The sequence below is a fragment of the Notechis scutatus genome, chromosome 1 (assembly GCF_049901735.1).
Source record: "Notechis scutatus isolate UNSWTSFEM ecotype Mainland chromosome 1, rNotScu1.2, whole genome shotgun sequence".
In the NCBI taxonomy this organism is placed as follows: domain Eukaryota; kingdom Metazoa; phylum Chordata; class Lepidosauria; order Squamata; family Elapidae; genus Notechis; species Notechis scutatus.
Genome location: NC_142009.1, coordinates 159,865,130 through 159,889,816, shown reverse-complemented (window position 1 = coordinate 159,889,816; position 24,687 = coordinate 159,865,130). Strand labels below are relative to the sequence as shown.

Below are 24,687 nucleotides of genomic sequence, written 5' to 3'. Positions count from 1 at the left end.
GCCCAGTTAGTGGTCCCTGGGATCTAAAATTATGAGTTTGGTGGTCCCTGAGGTCCAAAAGGTTGGCGACCCCTGTTCCAAAGCAAGCTTAGAAGTAGAAGCATACATAATTTCTATTCTTTTAATGCAAATGGAACATAACATTAAATTATGTGTACATTATGACAGTAGGATGTTTTATAAATGCCAGATCCCAATCTGTTTCTTTTAAAAAAAATATTAATTTAATGTGGGATGGAGCCTCCTAAACAGCAAGAGTAAAGGGAGGTATTCACAAGTATTTGGTATGTTATACTTTAAGTTATATCATGAATGTTTATGTTTTATGTTACCCTATGAATAATTTAATGGTTATTCTATAAGGTGCCATCATGTGTCATCTGTTTTAATTAAATGTAGGCAGAATCAGAAGCAATGGAAGGAAACATTTTTTACACAGTGGACAGTTAAGCTGGAATTTGCTACCAGTAATTGCAGTAAGTGCAGCCAATTTGGATTATTTTAAAAGGGGCTAGACCAGGGGTCTCCAACCTTGCCACTTTAAGACTTGTGGACTTCGTTGCTGGCTGAGGAATTCTGGGAGTTGAAGTCCACAAGTCTGAAAGTGGCCAAGGTTGGAGACTCCTGGGCTAGAGTCTGACCAGAGGGTCACACTAGTTGGGGTCTGACCAGTGCATGAAGGCGGGGGGCGAATATTTGACCTCAGATGGATCATAGGAAAGTTAGTAAGGAAGGTCAGCATCAGGTATTGATGAGAATCATTTCAGTTATATTGGACTTATCTCTCATACTTAAAATATTCATATGGATATGTAGGATAATTAAGGTGAAGTGTAAAACAAAAAGTGCCTTTTTAACTGTTATTATGAACTATCGGAAGGAAAGGGAATGATGAAAAGCCTGAAAGTATCAGTCTGGCCCAGAAGTCTCCAAACTTGGCTACTTTAAGACTTGGGGACTTCAACTCTCAGGATTTTCTAGCCAGCATAGCTGGCTGGAGAATTCTGGGAGTTGAAGTCCACTTTAAAGTTGCTAAGTTTGGGGACCCCTGGTCTAGCCATTAGGAGACATATTACAGAGTAGCATGCAAAGTAAGTATTTTAGACTAGGGAAAGAGATGAAAGCACAGAGTCCCTTTGCTAACTATTGCCACATATAATGGTCCATTGATCAGTAGATATATAGGTGCATAAAACCAGTGCATCCCACATGAAAGATGACATGAACAGATTTGATTCAACAAGAACTCTTATTTTGATTTGTTCCGTCTCTCCCTAAAAAATTGGACCAATCTTTTAAAACCTTAATACCATGTACACCAGATGAAAAATGCTAATTATAGGAAACGGTTCTCTTTTGTGGTAAAATTGTAAGACCAATCCATGTTGTTGAAGAGTTTAGCAGGCAGGTCTAGTTGGAAAAAGGAACACAGTTTGAAAAAAGCAGATGTTTTCAATGGTCCCTTGCACAATTCTCTGTATTCAGCATTATTAATAGCAACAGAGAATAAAACTGGCATTAAAGTGTCAAGGATGACACCTTCCAGACTAAGATTGGGCAAATGCTAAACAACTCTTCTCCTTTGCATTGCTACTTGCTTGCCTGGATCTTTGTAAAACAGGAACAGATTTTGCAAGAAGATATTTGCATAAGTTCATCTAGTTAGGGCCATGATTTTTTTCCTTGCGCATTCCTTCTGTTAGTCAAAATATTAATATTCTTTTCTTTATATTTAACTTATTAAAAGTTATTACTAACAATATAAAAGCTATTACCAATAGAAAATCAGTATCATAATGTATAAAAATAGCTCATGCTAAAACACTAAAGACAGAGGTGGAATATAGAATAAAATGTATTAGCAATCCTAGCAGAAAAGAAAAAAATCAAGATCAACTCAAAATCCAAAATAGTTAAAATAGATGAGAAGATGAACTTCCTACAGCCTTGAAATTGCTGCTTTTAATGAAGACTATATTTTGTCTAATATTTTTATTGCAAATAGAAATATGTCCTAGAGCACTCTGATTATTACAAGATGTGGGAAAAAATGGAATGATTGGGATTGAGCAAAGACAGATTGGTAGATAAATAGGGATAAGTACTAGATAAATTAATGATTTATATCCGCACAAATTCTATATATTTGTAAATAATGCACAAAATATTAGTATAAGATGAATGTCACAAACTGTTGATCTTATAAGATTTATATTTTTGTTGTCTTTTTAAAATTATAAAAGATTAATAAAATTTATTTAAAGAAAGAAATATGTCCATAATTTCAGTATAATTTCAACATAATTTTGTTTTAAAAAATTCAAGTGGTTTTACTATTATAACAGAATTTTTATTTTGAATTTGCAGCCAAAACCTAGCAATGAAAGGAGATTTCCACCAAGGGATTGACAACTTTTCCAGCAGACAGAGGGAGTAGTTTCAATGATATAAGTTAATTAAAAAAAATTGTACCATTTGTTCTTATAATAAAAGTCCTTCAAACAGGAATACCCTGTATCTTTAAGCCTAGATTTTTTTTCCAGGATAATTCCTTCTGATAGTCAAAGTAATAGTCATGTTTTTCAGTTATTCAAGGGCTCTTCAATGAAATAGCTTAATCCAAGGAATAATACCAGAAGACCTCTTTAGAACCACAGTATCAACTTTTGGTTGACTATCTTGGTCTTTCGAAATCAGGGATATCAAACTCAATTTCATTGAGGGCCGCATCAGGGCTATGGTTGGCCAGGTGGGCATGACCAACTGGGTGAGTGTGGCTAACTGGGTGGGCATGACCAACTTGGCGCCACTCCCCAAACTGCTGACATGTTTCCTCTTCACATTGGGTAAACCAGGATGGCCCTGCAGGCCGGATCTGACCACATTGTGGACTGGATCCAGCCCACAGGCCTTGAGTTTGACACCCCTGTTCTAAATGCAAAAAAATAAAGCTTATGACAACTTGATGTTTGTTCAAAAGGAAATGGTGTGACGATTTTAAAGGGTAATTAGACAACTTGTGACCTGTTGGGTCATCCTTTCAGAGATATTTCCATACCTAAACAGAGAAAAAGAAAGACCATGGGCTGATGGTTATTTGTTTTGATTTTAGAATTAAAGGGGGGGGAAACCACCATTTTATTAAAAAAGAAAGATTTGTAGCAAGACAAATACAAATGCTTTTTGTTTAACAAAAGATGCTTTTGATAACAATATTATTTCCTTAACTAAAAGCGACAGGCAGTTAACCATGCTAAAATACCAATTTCTCCAGATAAAGCAGCATAATCTCCATAATCTTTGCATTGTGAGAGCAAAGCATGCCTGTATTGGAAACTGTGCCTACTGAAGAGGGGTATCTTCATCTTCTGATAAATTGAGCTTAATTCTTGGAATCATGACAAGGTCATTTTTGAATGAATCAATGTTTATCTTTGTTAGAATAAGATTCTTGTGACCTTTTCCCACTATCACCTGTGTTCCATTACAACCTTGGAAGATCCAAGTTACTCATTAAAATAATGGGAGAGGCTATCTTCAATTCAGTTTATGTGATGATAATTCAGAGAGTTCAGTTAAGGACTTGTGTTGGGAAATGAGTAGTGGTAGCTCCTTCACTCACAGCATTGAACGAACAATATTCTTTCATCACTCTGTGAAGCATCTAAACTACCTGGAACTGAATACTGGGGAGAAAGGAGTTTCCTGAAAATGGGCTCCAGCACAAGTCCAAAAGCTTGGAAGACTTAAATTTTGCTTCCGGTGACCTACTCAGATTGAATCCTGCAACATTATCCTGAGACGCTTATATTTGCTTTCATATGTGAGTACTAGAACAGCCACAACTTCCCCAAATCTCATTCCCCCAGGTTTTAGATGCATTTTGTATGTTAGCTCTTTTGGTTCAAAAATTGTTGTTGTCCAGGTAAAGGTCATGATGAGAGTTTTATAATATATAGATGGAAATCAGTTTCACTGCCTAGATATGCAGTTTTGATTTCTTCTGAATGGTCACAGGATGATTAGAGAATAAGCTCTGAATGGTTCCCCAACTGTGGGTAGATATGAAATTTTCCATTTATTTTACTTTTATAATTTTGAAGATGATGAAAACACTAAAGAGTTAAATTCTGATTTTCTAACCCAGAGGTTCTCAAACAAACATTGTGATCTAAGGACCCTTTTACATTCTTAAAAATGATTGAGGAACCCAAAGCACTTTGCTTTATGCAGTATGTATTTATTGATATTCACTGCATTAGAAATTAAAATTGCAAAAATATTTTAAAATTCTAAAGTATTTATTTGATACTGCTGACCTGCTGAATGGGGTTTTGGAAAACCCCAGACCACACTTTGAGAACCACTATAAAAGCTCCCTTTTTATGACCCTGTAATTCCTTAATTCAGGGTAGAGTTGAGGTGATTGGATCAATCTAAGCATTTACTGTCCAGATGCCCTTCCTGATACCATACAAAATTCTTTGTGCCCTAGGAGATAAGCATCTGCTGCTACCTGAACTCTCAACCTGCCATTCACACTTTGAGAGCCGCTACCTTAATCTTTATATTGCTGAAAGAGCTATAATTGGCAGAATCACACAATATCAAAAGCCAAATGGGCTACCATACAGTTCAGTGCAATATATAGACTAGACTAGTAGATCTTTTATGTGTTTCCTGAAGGTGTATTTTTATTAATCACAGGTAGGGTTCCATTTGGATTAAGTGGACAGGTTCATATCTTGACATTCACATTGAGATTATTCGATGTGCTGCAATGGTGGATGAAACATGTTAACATATGCTCCTATGAGTGGTGGCAGTTCAACACTTATATAAGGAAATTTGCACGTGTATCTTTCCCTGCATAGATCTCTCTGCATAGATCTTTATCATATGTCATATCTATGCATTTTCAGTGCATAGGAGAGAATTATTATAGACCTTTCTTTCTCAATTGTGTGAAACCCTTTTGTACAATTTTGTACAATTTTGTATGTATGTATGTATGTATGTATGTATGTATGGTATTCAGCTTTGTTCGGGTATTTTCCCACGTCATTATAGTTGTGCTTTTAAAGTTGTAGCAACGTTTCGGCAGAATCTCATCTTACTGATTTTGTCTGTAGTACCTCTTAGGTAGGGCAGGACAGCTGTTCCATAGGTCTGTTCATCTTCTAGGTCTCCATTATGTCTCAGTGTGTTTTTGTTTTGTTCTCTGGATTCGAATTCTCTGGATTCAAATTCGAATCCAGAGCCCTAGCCAATGCCACCCACAAACCCAAACTATGGTTAAGATACATCGATGACACATTTGTTATTTGGCCCCATGGAAAAGAAAACCTAAACAATTTCCTAACACACCTAAACAGCACACACTCAAAAATCAAATTCACCATGGAAACGGAAACAAACAAACAACTACCATTCCTAGATGTACTAATCTACAAAAAAACAGGTGGCACACTAGGACACACCATATACCAGAAGAAAACACACACCAACCGCTACCTCAACACCCAATCCCACCACCACCCAGCACAGATAAACTCCGTGGCCAAAACACCAATTGCCAGAACCAAACGCCTGGCAGAAAAGACACACATAAAGACTGAACTATGCATCCTGACTAAAGTACTGACAGCCAACGGCTTCCACAAAAGCAAAATCACCGGCTTGATCCACAAAAACACACTGAGACATAATGGAGACCTAGAAGATGAACAGACCTGTGGAACAGCTGTCCTGCCCTACATAAGAGGTACTACAGACAAAATCAGTAAAATACTGCACAGGCATCACATCAAGACAGAAAAATAGCAGCCATTCTTAGAAATCCCAAAGATAAAATTGACCTGGAAAACCAAGGCATATATGAAGTCCCCTGTGCATCATGCCCTGCCACATACATTGGACAGACCAATGGAAGAATAAGTATCCGCCTGGATGAACACAAAAATGCAGTAAAAAAACTGGAACACACTTCCTCACTAGTCCAACACATGGAAGCAACAGGTCATAGCATCGACTTCAATGGCACCAAAACCCTAGCCACAAAAGAAAACCCCAGCCACAGAATTATCAGAGAAGCCATAGAGATTGAAAAAAGACTGAAAGCATGAATAGAAGAGATGACTCCACCAGACTGTCAATTATCTGGAAGCCTGCATTCTCCAACAAAAAAATCTCCACACCACAAGCCAGGCAAACACCTGGGCACAAACAGACTCCCCCTGATACATACAGACTCACACACTCTGACAGACCGACCAGACAGACCGAGGACTGTCCATGGTTCTGGAACAGCCGTGGGCTCTCTCAAGAATGATTCACTTGTGATCAACTCTAGCCAGCTTAGCTCGCTTGTCAAGGAAGATGGAAACTGCAGTCTAACATACAGCCTGTTTTGCCGCCCAAAATTAAGATGACGTCCCATCCTTACCATACAAGGCTAATGTATAGAGTGTCCCCCAAATCTAATACACCTGGGAGAGAGCCCGGGCGCCCGATTCCTGTCCCTGTAGAATCGTGCTAATCGCATCTGACCCAAAGCCCCTTTAGGGACGAGCTGAGGCAAGACCCTAGTCTGGAAAAGGAGATGAAGTCCATTCCTCCTCTTCCAGTCGTTTCGAGTCCGACGAAAGGATTTTGCGCGGGACTGGTTTGGGCTGGGCTGGGCAGGACAGGGCCGGGCAGTCTTTCTGAAAAGATGATGTAACAAAAGAAAGGCCCGCCCCTCCTTCTCGGCCCATGTGCGCTCTCGCCGCCTCTCTTCCCGCCCACCGGCTGCCTTTAGGCGCAGACGTTTCCCCGCCCTTCTGGCCATTCGAAACAGGCTGAGGAGTGAGGTAGGTGGGAGTAGGGGTCTCCCGCCGACCCCAGTCGCTATGGGAAGCCGGCCGCTTCTCCTGCTGAGCGCAGTCCTCCTCCTGTGTCGTTCGGCTCCTACCGCCGAGGAGCTGCACGGCTGGCCCCGGAGCCCGGTGCGGCCAGCCTTCCCTCGTGGCCGGGGGGCTGCCCTTTGGTAAAGCCCCGCCAGCCCTTTTTCCTTCCCCGCCCTGCCCTTCCCCGAGCCTTCCCTTGCCCATCCCCTGCCCGGCCATGGGGCAGCGGGGCTGCTAGATGGGCAGCTCTTCCGGCGGTGGGCAAGGCGCGCCCTTCTCAGCTCTCGGCCTCCATGGCTTCGTAACGGCCTCTGCCCGCCCAGAAAGCATCTTTCCCCGCACCCAGCGCCGGCCATGGGGGTTGCCGCCGCCGCCGCCGCCTTCCGCAAGGCCACCCGAGGAGCCGCGTTGGTCTCCAGCCTTCTCCTGGTGAGTCACCGCCTCAGGGATGCGGGCGAGAGAAAGGAAGAAACCGGAGCGCCTCGGGAGTTTCCCTATTGCGGTAGAGGGGTAGATGGTGTGTGGGGGACGGCGAGGGGGAAGAAGCGGGGGGAGGGAAGGGAAGGAGCCGGGGAGCGGAGTCCCTCCGCAATGCTGTTGCTCGGGGAGCTGCGCCCTGAACCATCCAACCATCTTTGACTCGAGCGGTCCGTGCTCCGAAAATGAAACGCGCCGGCTCCCCCGCCCCCACCTCCCGGTATGGAGAAGCGAGCCAGCCGCCTTTGCTTCGGAAGCCTTTTGAGCCTGCCGGCCGGACCTGAGGAGGCGACTCCAGTCATAAGCTGCCCTCACGATCGGAGGCGTTGTTTTGTTTTTGTTTTGGCGGTTAACCTCAAGTGGCCTTCAAAACAAGAGAGAGGGCAAGTCGTTTATCCAAGGGGAAGGCTGGCGCGGGGAAGCCTCACAAAGCCGGCTGCTCATCCCACATGTTCCGAAAGCTAGGAAAAGGCAGGGGGTTGGCCCTTGGGTTGGGCTTCCTTCCAAAGTTCGTGGGCGAAGATGCCTCCAGGATCTCATGACTTCCATCTGCCAAAGGGCTCCGGCCACCAGACTGGTGGGGAGAGAGAGGTTTCAATTTGCTAAGTCATGGATCGGTGCCACTGCAGCAGGGAAACCTATGAATCACCCCTTGGCCAACTGGGAACTGCTCACTTCCTCCCTTCAGGCTGGGAAGGGGGGTTGGAAAGCTTATATTTGTCCAGGATAGACAGTGTCTCCTTTTCCTGGCAGCTAGGGAGACGTTTCCATAGGCTGCCTTCACGCCTTTAGGGAAAACATCCCCATCCCTGGCTTAGAGAGAGATGGCTAATGGGAGAACTGGAGGAGAGGAAGATTGTAATAGAAGAGTTCTCTCAACTCTCAGGTGTCCAACGTGGGAAACCCCAGTGCATCTTTGAACCAAACTGTAGTCCTGAACCAGAGATTATTTCATGCTTTCCACATATCATGGTTTATAACAGTGGCTTTGCAAATGCTCTCTTCTGGTGTGTCTCAGGACATCCACCCTGAGGGAAAAAGAGTGAAGAGCTGAGGTTATGAAAAGAATGGTTCTGCCACAGCCACTGTTGCTTTGTTGCCATCAGGAGACACGGGGTGGACAAGTGCGTTGTTGTTCAGTTTTTGGCCTATTATTGTTGGAAGGGACTGAGCTGCTGCTATTTTGTTCCTCTTTGATTCCAATGCTGTTTTCCGTTAAAAATGAATTAGTAGCAGTGTTCTAGATCGTGCTGTCAAATACCTGATAAACAAAGCATTGAGAATTTGAATGTATTCTTGCTGCACCAATATGCTGCTTTTCTTCATTTTATTTATTACATTTATATTTGCTGTCTTCAAGGGAGGCAAAAGTGAAATTTGCCTGTTTCTGTTTTATTCTTGAGCAATCCTCTGAAATTGACTATAGCAAGACATAATGACCTTCACGGCAGTAAGGATTTGCTGTCGTGAAGAATATTAAGTACAAAATACCAGTACAAAAGCGCCATATAGAAGTCATACAGATATTTACCTGCAGTTTTCTATCCATCATCTTTAAGACACTGCGGGTGTGCGAATGGTCTTGTTCAGATCTCTCAGTAGACTCTCTGATGCAAGATACTATGTTGCCTACAGTTTCTCATCTTGCATTTCATAATGACATTGAGTTAATTTAAATTGAAGCGTTTGGAAGAGTGTTACAAAACAATTGTTGAAGTCTTACTTAGCCCTCTTTAACAGCATTGATACTGTTGCAACATCTGGCACATAGGAAATTGCTGTTTTCAGTTACCAGGCTCCTTAGAGGCCATTTAGAACCTGGACATTTTGTTGTCTGCTAGATGCAGGAATGTTTTCCCAGTACTGGTCTAAAATGCCAAAACTTATTTCAAACATAATGCAAAGCTATAACGAGTTCTTTAGGAAGAGAGGGGTAGTTTAACAAATTCATTTGTTATTTTTTGTAAATCACAGTTTGATTTCTTGATAGGATTCTTATATAACACTTGAGGCTGGAGGAAGACAATTTTTGAGTGGCTGGCAGAAAACCTCACTTCAAAATATGGGAAAGGCCTGGGAAGATTTAAGTTTAATTGATTAGGAGTCAGATAATTTGATTGCTTAGCGTGCATTGGTTTCATCTTTCTGTGATATTCAAAATCACAATTTGGTAGCAAATTCAGAAAAGGGATCTGAAGCCATAGCCAAGGCTCTAGAAGGCATGATGTGTGCTGGGACCAGAGGTTTTGCATTTGGAAGCTGAAACAAAAATGGGCAAACCAGATTAACAAAATGTTTCAGCCTGGTCTATGCCTGCACAAGGATTGTTCAAGTTAATAATGACATAATGGGAGAAAAGAGTAGGATCCTTTGGCTCCTTTCTTATCTCTGAACAATGGTAAAGTGATCCTCATATTGTCTGTAGGAGAACTATATGATTAAGGTGATAATGACATATTTCTCCTCTTCTGTGTTGTCAGTGGGAATTTTTCCACTGGACCTCAGGAGATTCACAAAGGTTGGTACAGTTGCATAGCTACTTGGATGCGAACTGTACTGTTGCTATGGTGCTGTACATTCAGCATTTTTCAAGGACAACATGAAGTTTGTTTTTCATTTGGAGGCCTTGTGAATTTGATTCCCTTTATAACAGCTGAATTTGGCTAGCATTTGGGGTTTGGTGCAGTGTTAATCTTTTGAGATTATTGTTATAGCCAAGGGTGCTTCAACAATATCAGTTGAAAGCTTACTTCTTTGCTTCCTCAAGGAGTGACTGGTGCTTTGAGAATAATGATTTTTTTAAAATGATAATAATTCAGTTAAAGGGAACCATGTTCTCTATTTGAGGGGATGCCCCAGAGAGGAAGGGATCAAGCCAGACAAGGAATAATGGATGGAAACTGAACAAGGAGAAATTTAACCTGGAAACTTTCTGACAGTAAGAACAATCAACCAATGGAACAGCTTGCCCTTGGAAGTTGTGGGAGCTTCATCACTGGAGGCTTTCAAGAAGAGATTGGACTGCCATCTGTCAGAAATGGTGTAGGGTCTCCCGCTTGGGAGACTAGATGACCTAGAATATAACTTCCAACTCTGTTAATCTAATCTGAAAGAGCTTCTTTTATAGACATGAATGCTGAGGGTTCCAGCAAGACCACTTCCAGGAAGGCCCCTCAGTTTGGACCAATTTTGACCCAGATTAGATTATGAAATTCTCAGGATTAGGTTTAGGATTCACTTACTGCCTTTTATAAATAATATTTTTTTACATGCTAATATATCCTTCCCCAGCCTTTACTGTCTATAGTCAGAATTACACTTGCATTTTCTGTTATGTCTTTGCACGTGCTTTTATAATATAGATAACATTCATTTAATGATCATAATTAGAGCTGGCCACTTGGTTGTTAAGTGGAGTGCTCACTAAATGAAATCATGACTGTAATTATGATCTGTACAACTTTCCTTAGCTATACAGATTTTAGAGTTGTAAATGTGAGACTTGGTCATAGTTGCTTTTTCATCACTGTCATAATTGCCAACAGTCACAAAATTTGGCATTTCCTAAATAAAGCCTACCTATACTTCACTACTTCTTTCAATCTGTATATGTATCAGATTAGAAGGAGAGCTTTTTAATGCCTACATCACTTGAAACAATTCCAGTTTACAGAATTGGAAGGGACTTTATAGGTCAGTGATGGCTAACCTTTTCGGCACTGAGTACCCAAAATGCATGCGCATCCCCAAAATGCATTACACGTGCATCCCCCGTGCATGTGTCCCACCCCACATTTGCCCCTTGCCCCCCACATGCCCCCCCGCATGCATGGCAGAGACCCAAAGACCAGCTGGCCGGCGGGAGGCATGTGCACATGTACAGCAGAGCTGAGCTGGGGTAATGGCCTGCATGCTCACAGAGAGGGCTCTGCATGCCACCTCTGGCACGTATGCCATAGGTTCGCCATCATGGTTATAGGTCATCTAGTCCAAGTCTCTGCTCAAGCAGGAGACCCTATTCCATTTCTGAGAATCAGCTGTCCAGTCTCTTCTTGAAAGCCTCCAGTGGTAAAGCACCCACAATTTCCAAAGGCAAGCTGTTCCACCAATTGATTGTTCTCATTGTCAGAAAATCTCTCGTGAATGAAGATGAAAATAAGGAAAATCTCTCCTTATTTCTAGGTTGAATCTCTCCTTGACCAGTTTCCATCCATTGTTCCTTATCTGGACTTTGGGTGCCTTGGAAAATAGATTGTCACCCCTGGTCCTTGTCTTCAGTAGACTAGCCGTGCCCAACTGTTATGTTTTAGCCTCCTAAATCATCCTGTTTGCTCTTCTGTGCATTTTTTCTAGAGTCTCAATATCTTTTTTTATAGTGTGGTGACCAAAACTGGAGGCAGAACTCCAGGTGTGGTCTTACTAAGGTTTTATAGAGTGGTATTAGAACCTCACTTGATTTCGATTGTATCGATTGCAACTTAGGATTGCATTGGCTTTTTTGGCTGCCACTGCACACTGCTGGCTTATATTTAGCTGGTTGTCCACTAAGACTCCAAGATCCCACTCACAGTTACTGCTATTAAATCAGGTTTCACCTAATCTGTACATGTAATTTTGGCACACGTGTATGTGTGTGTGTGTACAATTGATGGAAGAGTGTCAAAAGAGCTTTCTACTTAGACTTTGAAGATAAAACTTCTAATCAGGTAAATGGAAAACAACAACTGATTATTAGCCTGAAAAATGTAACTTCCTCCATATTTATAATAACCAGAATGTACAGCCTAGAAATCTGATCTGCAAGCATCTTCGTGAATGAGCAGGAAGGAGAAGTCTGCTATTTCTGTACTTCAGTTTCTTTTTTATGAAATTTGGATGACGTAGCCATTTCATATCATATCATAACAATACAACCCCAAGGGAATAAATTAATAACAAAAATAAGTTTTAAGAAAAACAGTACTGTAATTTATGTTGTTATTATACATTTCTGTTGCTATTATACATTTTATGCATATCTAATATTAAACAGCATAAACCACTGATATTTTCAATAGAAGTATATTCCTCCCTTCCCAGTAAGTGGGTGAACTAGTTAAGAGAGTATAAAATATTCGAAGAGACCAGACCTGGTACTCAGTACAATCAACTGGTCCCTGTGAATTGAAATGCTCTGCAAGTATTGTTGCCTCAGTCTTAAACACAAGAATGCTATACTATCACCTTTGAATATAATACATCATATATGTTTTTAATACTAACACAAGGCTAATAGTTTCATTCAGATTTGAACTTCTCAGACTGCCACTGAATTAATCTACTGCCCCAGTAATAAAGAGTGCCAGCTGCCCTTAATTTTTATTCCTATGCATTAACTGTTGACCTAGTTATTGGTTAGCAACTAATCTACCCAGCTAGCTTTCCCTTCTCTTTTGTCTTTAATGTCTTTACCCTCTAGATTTAATAAGTTGTCGCTAATACATTACTTTTTTGTTAATAAAGTAGCTTATTTTGAGCTATTTCCAGTGCTTTCTTAAAAATAAATCTAAGCATCGAAAAGGTAAGGAGCATTCAGTTCTTTGAGTCATACCTAAGCAGTCCAACTAGTATTAGCAAATATTAAACTTCCTTAAAACTTAAGAAACATTAATAGGTGTTCACTGATTTTAAAGCTTATTTTTCAAGACAATTTCAAGTGTCAAAAATTTTAAATGTTTAAGAAATTAACAGTTGGAAAATATTGGCATCTTCAGTCTTTTGAATGTTACTCACTAACCCCTGAGCATAATGTAAAAAATTATTCTATTAAAATTAAGTTATTACCCATTGTTTGTTTATTTTATATATGTAATGGCTCTAACTTTTTATATTGTCAATGATGGCATGGATTTTTAGGAATCTTGTTACCTTGTGATAGCCAGTCATGGTCCTGGTTCTTATAGTGAGGAGTTGATTGGCTTGGTTCATGCTTTACACTTCACCCAAATTATGATTTATTTTAACTTGATGTGCAAATTCATTCCATGAAAGAAACTTAATTTTACATTTTGCCAACAAAGGCAATGTGAAGTTATTTGTTGATTATAAATCATAGCTTGATATGCCTGAATCATGATAAACTGATTTGCTCAACAGATTTTTGTCAACACAGATTTTAGCATTGCATACTGTGCAGATATTGCCATTGTAGGCTAAGCCATTGTTTTAATTATGCTTTGATGAACATGCCAGAGTCCCACAGATACACAGATTAATGATTGCCTGATTGTATAATTCCTGCTTTGGTTTTCCTTTGTCTTAACCAGTTGTTTGTCTTGAGTTGCTGTAGATTGATTAGAAAGTTTAGGGTAGAGAGGAAATCAGGAATAACCAGAAAATGCTGGTTGTTCACACATCATGCTCATTCTTACTTACAATGTATAAGCCAACAGCCAATCATAATTATTAAAAGAAATAAGCCACAATGTGTCAATATTTATATATCATGCTTAACACAATGCAGAGTGTCCTCATTTAGCAACTGCCTCAGACAGTGCCCATTTATAGTTGCAATGGTAATGAAACAGTAACTTTGAGACTAATCCTCCCATTATGATCTTTGCAGGTTTGCAAAGCAAAGGAAAACTGAAATAAGATCCTAAGCACAGTTGTGGACTTAGCAATTGCTTTGCTTAATGACTGAATTGAGGATGCCAGCTGTGGCTGCTAAATGATGTGTATGTAAATCCAGTAGTTTTTTTGCTGTTGTTCTCCCTATATGTTACCCAGTAAAGAGGCATTCATTTTGTACTGATTGATCGATATTGACTGATATTACCCCCAACCTTAAGATTCTTGATAAAACCAATACAACGTTTGTGTGCATGTGATGTTTGCTTCTGCAAGAGAAGAAAAGAAAGAAGAGAAGCTCCCTACAAGTTGAGGGAAATGCATAGTTTGCAATTTTGAACATGTCAATTTCTGGCAAACCAACCAGTAGGAATATTTCACTGGGAATAGAAGAAATGAACTGAGGAGGTAATAGAAGCACCCATAAGTAGGTTGTGATCAAACATCTGCTCTCTTACAAAGTTTGTAGCTGAGCCAGAGTTTTGGGTGGACCTGGTATTTGGGATTAGAAAGGATTCTATTAAATAGCAGATTGGTTGACACTATGAGAAGTAGTTCTCATATAGTCAGAACAACAACAACAACAACAACTAGATGCTAGCAGATCTTACTGTTGCAAAAACAAGGGGCAGTTGGAATTGGCTCTTTATGTATAGGATGAGATGGAGCATTTGAATACTGATCAAGTCGATTTGAAAACAAGGCAGAGCTGCCTGGGAGCTAGATTAAACCATCTCTCATGTCAATCATAATCTTCTATTGTAATTCCTTTGCAAAAAATCAAATAGGTGAGTTGAGGTCTTAAAAAGAGAAATATATTGGTCATCCTCTCTACATCAAGCTTTCTTGTTTTTACTGAAGTGTACACTTCTGTTGTCAATAGTGGGTGGTAGCTTTGTAAAGGTGTCAAGTGGAGATGAGCTATCTGAGCTGCAAGCTATGTTCAGAATCTCCTCCAAGATTGCCCATTTTGAAACATGGATTCTTAAGAAATGTCCCTTCCTATATCATCCTGCTTTGTGAGAAGGGTTGAAGGTTCTGTCATCAGAAATGTATGTCTATATCTGTATGTATATATCTGGAAACTAGTGAATCTGTAAACTACTGTATGTTTTGTGAATGTGAATAAATGTGAATATATGTGTCAGATTTCACCACTGAAATTCAATCTGAAACCCATATTTTAATTCACTTGCTGAGATCAAGAGAAAGGCAAAAAGACTTCCAAGAATCCAAGAAATAAGTGTCCATAAGAGGGCAAATAGTTTCTATGAAACCATAGATTTAAGTATGTATTTGGATTATACTTACTCAGTAAGTCAGTAAAGCTGTAATTTGTAATTATTTACTGTAATTTGCCTTGCAAAATGTATTTGACTTGCATTTGTGTATGTGTTTCAGGGATTTATGTTCCTGGGCACTGTGGATGCTCAGTCTGAGTTGTCATCTGAACAGAACACCATAAGTACATACACCCATCATGATCGTGCCACTAACACACATCTGACTTGCCACAAGTGTCCTGCAGGAACTTATGTATCTAAGCACTGTACCACGATAACCTTAAGAGAATGCAGCTCTTGTGCTAATGGGACCTTCACAAAGCACGAAAATGGTATAGAAGAATGCCATTCATGTAGGAAGCCCTGTGAGCAGTCAATGATTGAGAAGACACCTTGCACTGCTCGGACTGACCGTGAATGCTCCTGCCCACCTGGTAAATTTTTACATGGAGACACCTGTATCCCCTATAAAGTATGCCCCATTGGATGGGGTTTAAGGAAAAAAGGAACTGAAACTGAAGACATCAGGTGCAAACCATGCCCTCGTGACACTTTCTCTGCTGTGCCTTCTAGTGTGCTGAAATGCAAACCCTTTACTAACTGTTCACAACTCAACATGGTGGTAATAAAACCAGGGACAAAAATGTCAGACAACATCTGTGGATTGCAGTCCATTTCCAAGAATGTAGCTGGGCTTTTGTCAAGTCCAGAAGAAGATGAAAAGCACTACGAAGTTTCTTCTGCTACTTTTCTTACCAAAGGTAGGTGTAAAGCATTGGGAAGCATTCTCTGCTCGAACATGGGAAATAATGTGATGAATATGAAACTTTCTTTTGAAGTAATAAAAGCTGATAATGCTCCAGTCTGGAGTTCCCTTCCTTTCTCTAAAAGTTGCCTGTTGGGCTTCTACATTATGTTAGATCCCCTTTTTTACAGCTCTTCAATGGTTAGCCTGATTCAACTTCAGCATAATCCCTCTGGCAAGTACAGCACATTATGGCAGCAATAATTTGATCAGCATATGGCTAATGGGGAAGTGGAGGGGCCAACTATGCTGTAGTGAAAGAGAGAGACATAAAGGAGTTTTAAGTTGCATCATTTTATTGACCTGATGCAGAATTGTATTTCTTAAACTTGATCTTTCGTAGATATGTAATTAGATACCAAGTGAGTTCTTCGTTTTCCAACAATAAAATTGATTAATTTGTATATTGTTTTGTCTTCTTGCTTGATGGTTTAAAACACTGTATGTAATACATAGTGACACCTGCATCCTAGTCCACTACTTTTACTAAACCTTTCATTGTTAGTATTTTGATTTCATTTGAAACTATAGTATTAAACTTGGCTTAAAATCAGCATCTATTGCAAAATGTTTTTCATGAAGTGAGGATTTGCAGCCTAAGAACTATGCTCAGCAACTATGTTTTGCAAGACCTACCCTCTTCGTGGCTATTTCACAGCATGAGCTACTTTGGAGTAAACAACTAAACAACCTGACGCTTCCAGATGTTTGGGACTTCATCAGCTATCAGCATTTTTCTTCCTTGTAGAAAGTGGCGTCTCCGCCAAATAGGGAGGACACTTCATTGTATACCCTTGAACCAGTTACTTCTTTCTAAATTAAGTGCTCTTAGAGGTCTTTTTTGGTCAGAGCTGTATTAATAGCTCTTAGCAGACTTCCCCAACAAGGGCTTTCCAGACAGGCTGGATTTCAGCTCTTGTAATTCCCAGTCTTTTAGATCATGTTGACTTCTAAATATAATTGGTAGCACCAGCCATGGATAGATAGGGTCTATGCTTTCTGATTCATTTTTAATATTATATGTGTTTTTCAGGTGTGAATGCTTCCTCTTCCAACTTCACCACCACTCCTCCCCCAAGCACATATGCTGACATGATGGAGCCAACAGACATATACAATGAAACCTCCAAGAATGAGATTGTGGCAGCTTTGAACTATTCTAAATCTATACATCACCAGCAGCTATATTACCACAAACAAACCCCTTCCAATCTTAACTTACAGCCAGCACTGGAGATGAGTGGCAACGTGAAATCCAGCATTCCATATAAACCCCCTAAAAGAGGGCCCCCGAGACAGGCTATGCATAAGCATTTTGACATCAATGAACATTTGCCATGGATGATTGTCCTGCTACTGCTGCTTGTGCTTGTGGTTATTGTTGTTTGCAGTGTCCGCAAAAGTTCACGAACTCTTAAAAAAGGACCAAGGCAAGATCCCAGTGCAATTGTGGAAAAGTCTGTTTTGAAGAAATCTTCTACCCCAACCCAACATCGGGAGAAATGGATCTACTATTGCAATGGGAATGGTGAGTAGTTATAGTTCTTTAAACAGAAGTACATTCACAGCTAAAATAGACCTCCATCCCAGTTTAAAACACTCAAATCTCATAGCTTCTTATTCTGACATAAAAGCTTATTATTTCAGGAACCACGGGCCTTCTTTTTCATAATTATTTGTTACATTTATATGCTGCCCAGCTCACAAAGCAACTCTGGGCAGCTTACAAAATAGTGATACAGATTAACATGAAATGTATTGCTTTATATTCATGATAGAGATTATAACAGATACTCTGTATTCTGTACAGAACACAAATGTCCTCCTCAAAGTGTCCCAAACTATATAACATGTATGACTTTGCAAATAGGCAGACTGCAGCAATCATTTAGGAAGATATATGCTGCATGGGAATTATGTCGGTATGCAGCTATTTATTAATTTCTATGATGTTCAATGACTACAGTAATTCTAGGTGGCTTATGTACTAGGGTTAAAATAAAAACAATAGAGTAAAAGTAACAAAAAGACAAAACGAGGCCAAAATGAGTTCAACTGTTGAAAAGTCTGGCTACCTTAGACCTATCATATTGGACTTCCTCAGGGCTATGTATTGTGGGTCTGGCTATATACTAGTCTCCAGAGGGTGACTAGCAGCACTAGGAAGGGACGTACAGATGATTTCAGTGTGACTTCCTCCATCAGGCAGCAGATCCTCTTACGCTGCCTTAATAAAAGATCAGTTTCCCAAGCAACTTAGGACAGCACTAAAACTGTTTATTTCAACAGATTTTCCTGTCTGTCTGAAACAGAGAGGTAATATTTAAAAGAAAGTGGTCCTCTTAAATCAGCATCTTTGAATGTGCATCTTACTATGTGTTTTTGCCTGTTTTAATGATCAGAATTTGCATTCTGATTGACACTTGACATCTCTTTTCAGAAAATGCAACCATGGGATCCTCAACATTGTGATATGGATAAACTAAAACCTTTTATAGGGGCCAGTTTTCTTTTTTACTATATGCAATTTTTTGTTTTAAAGCCATTCCCCTAACTTTATTTGATTTTTGATAAATGGTTTAGAACAACAGTAGGGAACTTTTTCCAATTAGGGAAATAAAGTTAAGCAGAAGTCCACCTTCCAAAGATGAAGTGTTATTTTGGTGAAAGTGTTTTTGCTTAAAAGGTAAAAACCAAGCAAAAATCAGATTGCTGACAGTCAGAAGTGCTCTGCAGGCTGGTGGACTATATGCAGCTGATGGGTTTTCCTATCTGAAAATAAAGAATTTGAAAGAGTATCTGGGTCATTTCTACAGGGGCTAAGAATTCCTCCCCTCAGACTATTGTTTAGTGAAAGGTTTGCCACAACAGAAGTTGTAAATGTAAGTTCTGTTTTTCAATTTAAGTCTCTTCTGTGCTGAATCTTGGATCAATTACAACCTAAATCTGTTCTGTCCTCCTGTCGACAATTCATGATCTCAAGGACACTGGCATCTTTTATGACCTCATGTGTACTTGGATCAATTCAAGCGTCAGTCTGTTCCACTCTGCTACTATTACATAGGCTCTTTAAAGCAGACTATTAAAAAAAGAAGAAATATTTTAGATTCCTTTTTTTCCACTGCCATTTCTGTTTCAGATGATCTTAGGTTCAGCTCAGTTCATAATTCAGTTCAAGTATTTTATTTGCTTGCATTTCCCCCCATATTCTCATTTTTCCCTCTTTCCTTTCAGTCCATCTTTTATTCTACCCAGAGCACATGTTTGATATGATCATGTTTATTTAAACTGTATCTGTTTTCACTGTTGTTTTTATCAATAAAATCATTTCAAGTCAGTGGAGACCTGATGTTAGCCAGTGTTCTTGAACAAGACTTTTCTTGGTCTTTTGTGTGAACTATCATGCCTTGTTCCTCCCGTTTTAAGAAATTTAAATATATATTTAGGAAAATGTATGTCACAAAGATACCCCTGACATATAGTTAACCTTCACACAGTGAACTTCCCTTGTGTTTATGGTCTATCTAGACTGTATACCCTATTGGGCAACTGCAAGTGATCCCATGACCTATACCTCGGTATATAAGGTCTGAACAACAATAGGGGTCAATTTTCAATTTAGTCAAATGCTGTATTGTTTATAAGACTTATACCTTTGTGGTTGAACATTTGCTCTCTTGTTTAGGGAAATGGGGGCTGTATGCAGAGAGAAAATCAGTCCTCAGATACCCCCAAGAATCTGCTACTTAAAAGTGCTTTTTAATATAGACTTCCTGGCATTTATTTGTAGCTATCTCAATTCTGCCTGTAAGCTTCTGGCTCAGGCTGTGATTACCAGACATGGCATTTGGCATCAGAGCCTGAGTAGATCACAGGGAGCAACTTGCTTCTTTCTCCTACCCTAGCATGTAGCTTCTTGGGAATCTGTGGTGACCACATTCTTGATTGTGTAAATGTACGTAGTTTATTAATGTGTACTCCTTATTCTGTCACTTTATTTTAATAAGTTTTGATAGTATTCTGATCTATGAGAATGGAAAGAAAGCACAGCCAGGTTCTCACTTAGCACTTGGGAAATTGTTGTTGATGAGGAGAGGTGAAGAAAAGGAGAAACCTATTTTTCTTCCTGAGCTGAGGAGAAGCAGTAGAAGAAAGAAATTCTTTAGCATAATTAGTTTCTGTCAATGACAGGCAGGATTTCGTGATAATTGTCCTAAACAAGGAGCTTCAGCGAAAGAAAACAGATAAATGTAAATGTTAGGATTATAGATTATTTGTGTGTCTGAAGATTCATTCTATTTCTTAAGGTCAGTAATGCTGACCTTAAACACACAAATATAAACAGTGAATCTATCTTTCCTTTTGGCTTAAAGAGGAAGGTTAAAACTGTCCTATTTTAGTGACTACTTCTATGGCTGGCTTTTAGGCAATATCTGCTGAAAATCTTTCAACTGCAAGCTATTTTTTAATAAAATACATGACGTTTTCTAACATTCTATAAGTACAGGAGAAAGAGCAATAATCAGCAGCCTTTACCAATATGAGTATTTTTCTTTGGAGTCAGTTCAGGGTGGCACAAATTGAAAATAATATATATCCTCAACCCTTTTAAAGGTTGATTTCTCACTTTGTATAATTTCTTTATATATGCACACTGGTTTGTTGCAAGAGCACTTTAAATGGTTTATAATTTTAGTCCTGAATTATTAAGAAGCAAAATCCAAAGTCTTGGAATATCCAGCACTATCTTTTGCATTTTGATTTACATCTGGCAACATGTGACAACATAGCAAACTTTGCTTGACTGAAATTAAGTAACCTAAAGAACTTATCAAGAAAAAGCTGATAAAGCTCTGGGCTTTAATGCAATGGAATTTCTGCATGGGACCGAAAGTAAATATCAAGATTGTTCAGCTCCTCAGAACTCTAGAATTGAAATTATTGCAAAGACCACGAACAAAGTTAAATTTTAAGGTCACCTGACAGAAACCAAGGAAATAAGCAGGATTTATATGAGAGAGCGATTGCTGGATGGAAGGGATATACCATCCATGCTGCAAGAGATTGCTGAGAAGAGCTTAGGCACAATTTCACAAAAGTATGATCCAATGCAAAGGGGAGTTTGGAAGAATTGAGCTAGTAGCTACCACAACACGTTGGAAAGCCACAGAGCCAGCCAAAACTTGTGGATTCTTAGTGTATGTAGAGTATTGTTTTAGAAATGAATGGGAAACCTATTTTCAGTTTGCATCTTCAGCGCTCCATGGAAATGTAGTAAAACCGTATACATTGACTATTATATCATAGGAGGACAAGTATAAAGAACATACTTCACACTGTTCATCCTGCTTAATCTTTGCAACATAGATTCACAGCAGTTTTATCTAGCTCAACTTGGATCAGAGATATAAAAGAATTATATGTTCAGGGCACTAGGTTTCTTTGTGCTCTCCTATTGAATTCCAAGTACTGTTCCACTCTGGCTATCACTTCAGAGAATGCCCTTCTTTTTTTCCAAATAACTTAGTCCTTTCTGATAGTTTGTCTGCAATTCCAAATGAATGGCATTCTGCTGGTTTAATTCTGGGTAATTTCACTAATGGATGAAATAAGCCTGCATGATTTAAATCTGCACTTTAGTTGGGTAAGTTTCATTGAAAACTAAAGATGTTAAAAAAAACACGCTCATTGAATAAGATAGTCTGACAGCTTTTTAGATAGATGTTGGCTATCAAATCTAGTCTAGGATAATCCAAGTAATTGCTGGATGACAATAAAGAGTGGTCTTGCTGACTCTTTTCACTGCCATGTAATAATTATCTGGATATCTGTAACCCAGATAAAGTTTACCTAGGGTTGATTCACACAACATTGGGTCTTTAACTGAGTACAGGGGTTAATGGATTTTATTTTGTTTTATGTTTGCCTTTGAGTCAGTGTAGATTCTTGGCTGCCTGTATGAGTCTGCAGTTTTCCTGGCAAGATTTCAGAAGTTGTTTGCCATTGCCTCCTTCCTAGGGCTGAGAGAGAGTGACTGGGCCAAGGTCACCCAGCTGGATTTGAGTATAAGGTGGGGCTAAATCTCACAGTTAATCTTTTCCGTAGAATAGTCATTATGTAACTCTAAAGGCAGGTTTTCTTTAATGATAAAGGGAATTAAAGGTTGCCATTTTTTTTATCACCTTGTCTGGAATTGAGGGTTTACTCAATTCAGTCTTAGAGTCTCATGGACATACAGTATTTAAGATTCCTTTCTACTAACGAAACCAAAAAAAGGGTATAAATAGTACCATTGCCAGGACCAAAGTGGAAGTAACATCTAATACTATACAAGTGGAATTTTGACTCATTTCTCCCCAACTTCTTAAAATCTTCAGAAAGCTCTGGCGGTGATCCAAAGCAAAATTTGGGTCTGAGAACACAATGTTGTATAGAGTACACTGAGAAAAAGAAATCCCCTAAGAAGGAAATGGCAAACCATTTCCATCTTGCTGCCAAGAAAACTATATTTACATGTCCATCAAGTAATTAAGTTTTGAGTTCATCTTGGGTGAGGCTTGACTTTATGTTGAGAAGAAATCTCTTCCATTGATTCCATTCAGTGAGTGGAAAAACTTTGCTTGTATACAATAACTCTGTTAATAATATCCATTGCTTCCACCATTGTTTTCTTATTTGGTATCATAAGCAGTTTCTTTTTGGCACAATGAAGCATTATACTGGTTGTTTACATGATAAATATAATAATGAAGGAGATCATTTTAATCTGCTTTTGATTAAGGGAGATAATATACAAAATGCATGAAATTTGTTCAGCACAAGTCATATTAAACCTCTTGAAATTAGAATGCTGAAAATTTGACTTTCATGTTGTTACAATTTGAAATAAATCTGCATGAATTTTGAAGATTGGTTGCTGAACCACACACTGCCATTTTAAATTTTAATAAATTTTATTACAACATTTTTATCTCAGCTTTCAATATTGCATGATGTGAATATCCTCCTTCTAAAATAAATTAGCTAAATTTGTTACAACTTAAATAACAACCCTGTCAATTAGATTGGGCTAAGGGATGATTGATTGAGATTTGTTGTTTAACCACTTAGGAATTTGAATATCTTCGTCTTACTCCATCATATTTGGTTCCATTGCTTTTATTTGTCTTATTGTTAAATTCCAGGATGGAACTCAATTATTTAACTTTTAGATCTCATTGGCTTGTTGAGAGTTCAGTTTTTTTTGCATGCTAGCATTACCAGACAATTATCCAAAGAACTCAAAATACTTTAGTGAAAATACTCTGGAATCTATTGGACAGCTGGCTACATTACTTTTAACTTGCATGAAATAAGCTGCTTTTATGTGTGCAGGCATTTTAATTTTTTTAAAAATCTATTCTTTGATGTAATTAAAGTCTTTCAATTTTATTGTATTTTATATTTGCTTACATTGCTCTTTTCCAGATATTAGAATAAATAAATAATTATGTAAAATTATTTACAAATAAATGAAAACACCTTTCTTCTCAACTAGAATGTATTTTGTGAATACATGTAACCTTCAAAATCATGATAGTTGAATGAGGATTTCCAGAGAAGTGAAACCATAATTGAAATTGCTTTGGAAAAAGCAACTCCCAAGTTCCATTTTTAAAAATTGCCTTTGAAAATTATCATCTGTATTCATTCTAGCAAGACTATCAAATAAGATCGCCAATGTTGCATGCATTTTTAGAAGAGAATAACTATACTGGAGGTAGGGGGTGGGAATGCAAAGTGTCTTCTAATTTAGAGCAGTATTAGTGGGTTTTTTTTCTTCAAGCATCCCTACTGTAAGGTAAAGAAAACTTTGTGATAAGCTTGTATTTAGTATTTTTTGCACCTTACCCAAAATTCTTCTCTTAAACAGGCATTGATATTCTGAAATTGGTAGCTGCCCAACTTGGGAGCCAGTGGAAAGATATCTACCAGTTCCTGTGCAACGCGAGTGAGCGGGAGGTGGCAGCTTTTGCCAATGGATATTCTGCAGATCATGAAAGGGCTTATGCCGCTTTACAGCACTGGACTATCAGGGGCTCTGAAGCTAGCCTTGCCCAGCTGATCAGTGCCCTCCGCCAGCACAGACGCACAGATGTGGTGGAGAAGATCAGGGGTTTGATGGAAGATGCAACGCAGGTAATACCTATATTACTAGTTACGTGCATTAATATTGAACACTAATCTAGAGGCAGGGCTACAGAACAGTCTTTTGTAGCACAATTGTAGCTCCTTCTGCTGGTGTGATCCTCTCTCTCTTATTAAAGAATAAATGTGGGGGGAACAGCAACACAGATACTTGCTGGCAATGTTTGTTTTTCTTGAAATCAAGCAATTGTCTTTTCCAAACATCTTAGTATTGACTCCAGGTCAGCCAAAGTGCAAGGAATCTGAAGAAGTGGAAAGGCAACACTGTAGGGTGTTTTTTTGTAGGCAGCAAGGCTTCCTTCTCCCAGTTTTCCATCTTTTGTGTCAGTTCATCATTCTATATTCAATATGTGAAATGGGTGGAGCTGAAATAATTCCAGCAGTCATCAGTGGAACCTTAATGCCATTCAATATTCTCCATTCAATATTCTCCATTCAG

General features: G+C 39.0%; 1 protein-coding gene across 1 annotated transcript in view; it reads left to right on the top strand.

The window, feature by feature from the left end:
• Positions 1-6,735: 6,735 nt before the first annotated feature.
• TNFRSF21 (TNF receptor superfamily member 21) overlaps positions 6,736-24,687 on the top strand; it is a 37,820-nt gene continuing 19,868 nt past the window's right edge. The window contains exons 1-4 of the mRNA XM_026679087.2: positions 6,736-7,316; positions 15,375-16,017; positions 17,095-17,589; positions 23,974-24,239. Coding sequence (XP_026534872.1) covers positions 7,242-7,316; positions 15,375-16,017; positions 17,095-17,589; positions 23,974-24,239 — 1,479 coding nt within the window. The 5' untranslated portion in view covers positions 6,736-7,241. The remainder of the gene's footprint in view (positions 7,317-15,374; positions 16,018-17,094; positions 17,590-23,973; positions 24,240-24,687) is intronic.